At 36.4% G+C, this 3050-nt stretch overlaps 1 protein-coding gene across 1 annotated transcript; it reads left to right on the top strand.

Moving 5' to 3' along the window:
- Positions 1-227: 227 nt before the first annotated feature.
- On the top strand, positions 228-2351 carry LOC143575465 (F-box protein At3g07870-like). The gene is made up of 2 exons (XM_077059842.1): positions 228-1893; positions 1972-2351. Exons 1-2 carry the CDS (start codon positions 638-640, stop codon positions 2033-2035), a joined length of 1320 nt encoding a protein of 439 aa, XP_076915957.1. The 5' UTR covers positions 228-637; the 3' UTR covers positions 2036-2351.
- Positions 2352-3050: the final 699 nt, after the last annotated feature.

The raw sequence follows: 3050 nt of genomic DNA on the forward strand, positions 1-3050 counted from the left end.
TATTCAAATTTTTTACTTCTAGAATATATTTATTGGTTTTTGTCTTTTTCTTTTTTCTTTTTTTCCATCAATCCGTTATGTTTTTGTTTTTTGTTGACCTTTGATCAAATGTTTTATCCAGTGTTAATGACATGCTATGTTCTTTTTAAAATTTTAATCACCTGTTATGTAACGTATGTTCATGTTTCTGTTTGTGTTTCCTGTTTAGATTAGGGACTATTATTTATAAGTAAGTTTTTATGTTTAACTATGTATTAAGTGTGCTATAATGATGTTTCATAATTATGTATTTCTGCTTATGATTGATTAACAAGTTGAATATGCCATAATGAGTTTTTTAGTATAAAGTTATTTTGGGCGCCTTGCATACATGAAGCTCTCTACTCACTCTCTATCCTCTGGGATAGAGGTATACTTTGCTGCGGGTGGGATTTTATTGGTTATGGTTGTTTTTTTAAACGAATTTAAAATCCGATTATAGAAAAAATGATAACCGAATCACCGGTTTCACATTTACTCATGATACAATGAATGCTATTTAATATCTCTCAAATTCTATATAAATGATCTTCCCCAATTCCTTTTGGATCATCAAATCGTCGTTGTTCCTACTTACAAAATTATATAATCACATACAATGGCAGACAATAACCGATCCTTGATTGACTTCCCAAAAGTCTATCTGGAACGTATTTTTTCAAATTTGCCATTGCCATCTCTCCATGTTTGCTGCTCTGTTTCCAAGTCGCTGTTCGATCTCATCAAACGTGATTCTGATTTTGCTCGAGCTAATCTTGCAAAATCAGAACCCCAACTGATGATTCAGTCTGAAACCGGTTCAAGTATTCATATGGTTGATTTGGATACTACTGATACTGCTTCACAGGTTGAAGTTAAGCCGAGTTTTAGCATCCCGTTAAATGGCTTTGGAGTTGCACATTTGTGTAACGGGTTACTTCTTTTGGAGAGCCTGAACATGGATAATGGCGTTTACAGTCTTATGTTATTCAATCCGGTAGCAGGTGACTACACACTGCTTCCGGACTCTGAAACTCTTTATAAATCTGGTATAAGCATTTTATTTTACTGCCCAAAAACGCAGCATTTTGAAGTTGTATCTGCCTTTCACTGTTTGGTTCCAGTTTCAGATTCAGATTCTGATTCCTGTACGGATCCCTCATCTGATTCTGATTCTGGGTCTGTTACGGAACTAAATGTTGTCTCAGATGATACCAATTGCAAGGATCCTGGTTCTGATTCCGAGTGTATTACGGCTATTGCCATGGGAGAACTCTATGTAAAGGGTTCTGACTCATGGCAGTCCCTTGGCAATCTACCCTTCTCCCCGCTCACTATTTACAGTCCATGCCACTGGGACAAAGCTATGCACTGGATATGTGCTGACGAGGCTATTTCAAATATCATCGTTTTCTTCAATTTCGAGACCCATAAATTTGGGGAAATTCAAGGCCCAGCCCGTTTGGGGAAGACTCATGCACATGCCTATAATGGGTTAATTTTACTTGTTCTTGGTGGCCGTCTTTCTATTTTTGATCGTTTTTCTTCAGAAACAAGCCTTGATGTTTGGGTGAGGAAGGAACATGGCGTGAGAGATTCATGGACCAGAGAATATGTGATTGACACCACTGTTTGGGGTGTATACGACCTCCACCGTCCTTTTACACCAATAATATGCAGAAACAACGGCGAAGTGGTGATGGTGAGTGCAGATGGTTATATGTTATTTTATGACTTGGCCATGAAGAAGGGTAGAATCATATTTCACCGACCGATTAATGGTGCATGGCGTGTAGTGATGCATACTCCTAGCTTTATCTCATTGAGTCATGTTGTGAGTGATTGCAACTTGAAAGTGGTGAATGTGAGATCAAGGTATGGGTATCTTACATTGTTTTAAGATAAAAGCACGTTAATTTATTTTATTAAAAAATGCGCTTTTTTGTTATACAGGTTTGCTGATCCGGAGTTGAACCGGTTTAACTATCTGCAGTTAGCAGCACTTTTCTCTGATTAGGTCGAGACTGCAAGTTGGACCATTGCCAGCTGATCTGATAGTAGTTTCTTTGTTTACATTTTGTTTTGTGATGTTTCTGATAAGTTTTTGTTGGTAGCTGTAAGATGTTGAATTCATATTTTAAGATATTTGATACAGTTTGAATTTGGTGATATTGGGTTGTGTGTTTTTGGATATTAATGGTTTGTTCGGCCGATTTAAACAAAAATGTTTGGTTGACCGCTGATGGCGGTTTCAAGAAAACAACAAAGCAAACCGGTTAGGTTGGTTATGGTCTGGACAGACTAAAATGGTTCTGTTTGCCGGTTTGAACTATCTTTTTCTTTTTTCTGTGAACGTTAGAACACTGTATTTCAAGTTAACAGGCGATCTCGGGTTTATCAGATTCAAGTTAACAGGTTGTCTGGGTGCATCTCTATTGCTTCATTATATACATTTATTCACCACATACAAACTGTGTCAATGTATGCATTTTGTTACATAAACACAACCTTCTTCTGTATCAAAATCTCCTTTAAAAATGCTCAATTAAGTTACAGATCCAGTTAAACCTTTTAAGAATGTAAACTGATTAATCAAATATATAAACAAATTTGAAACTCCAGTGTTATCTGTGTTATGGTGTGTCGTGTCCATCGTTTTGCACTAGTGCAGAAATACACCATTTTAAAACAGTTATTTTGTGTATTTGAAACGTTCTGGAAATCGGTATATACGTTGTGTTGCAAATGATAGAACCTGATATGTAAAACGGTTCAACAACCGGTGTGTTATATCTAGACGGCAGTTAACACTTAACGGTGATGCTAAAATTTTACAACGGGCCTCAAACCGGTGTATATATTTGTAAATTACAACATAAAAAACCGTTGTAAACTAAATACAATGTGGACGTTGTTAAAAAACCGGTGTTATAACAACATGCACAAAACCGGTGTTTATAACTGTTTTGGGTCGTGAACCGTTTTGTTATCAATGTACAGTAAATAGCGGCAACGTCATGATATAATAAAAA

Source organism: Bidens hawaiensis, unplaced genomic scaffold, assembly GCF_021521415.1.
Source record: "Bidens hawaiensis isolate Kalapana, Puna unplaced genomic scaffold, B.hawaiensis_p1.1 tig00027518_1, whole genome shotgun sequence".
Lineage (NCBI taxonomy): Eukaryota > Viridiplantae > Streptophyta > Magnoliopsida > Asterales > Asteraceae > Bidens > Bidens hawaiensis.

Excerpts from the sequence above, each read along its gene's own strand:
- LOC143575465 (XM_077059842.1), top strand. The coding sequence starts at position 638 with ATGGCAGACAATAACCGATCCTTGATTGACTTCCCAAAAGTCTATCTG. Across the intron at positions 1,894-1,971 it reads GTGGTGAATGTGAGATCAAG|GTTTGCTGATCCGGAGTTGA; the intron begins GTATGGGTATCT and ends TTTGTTATACAG.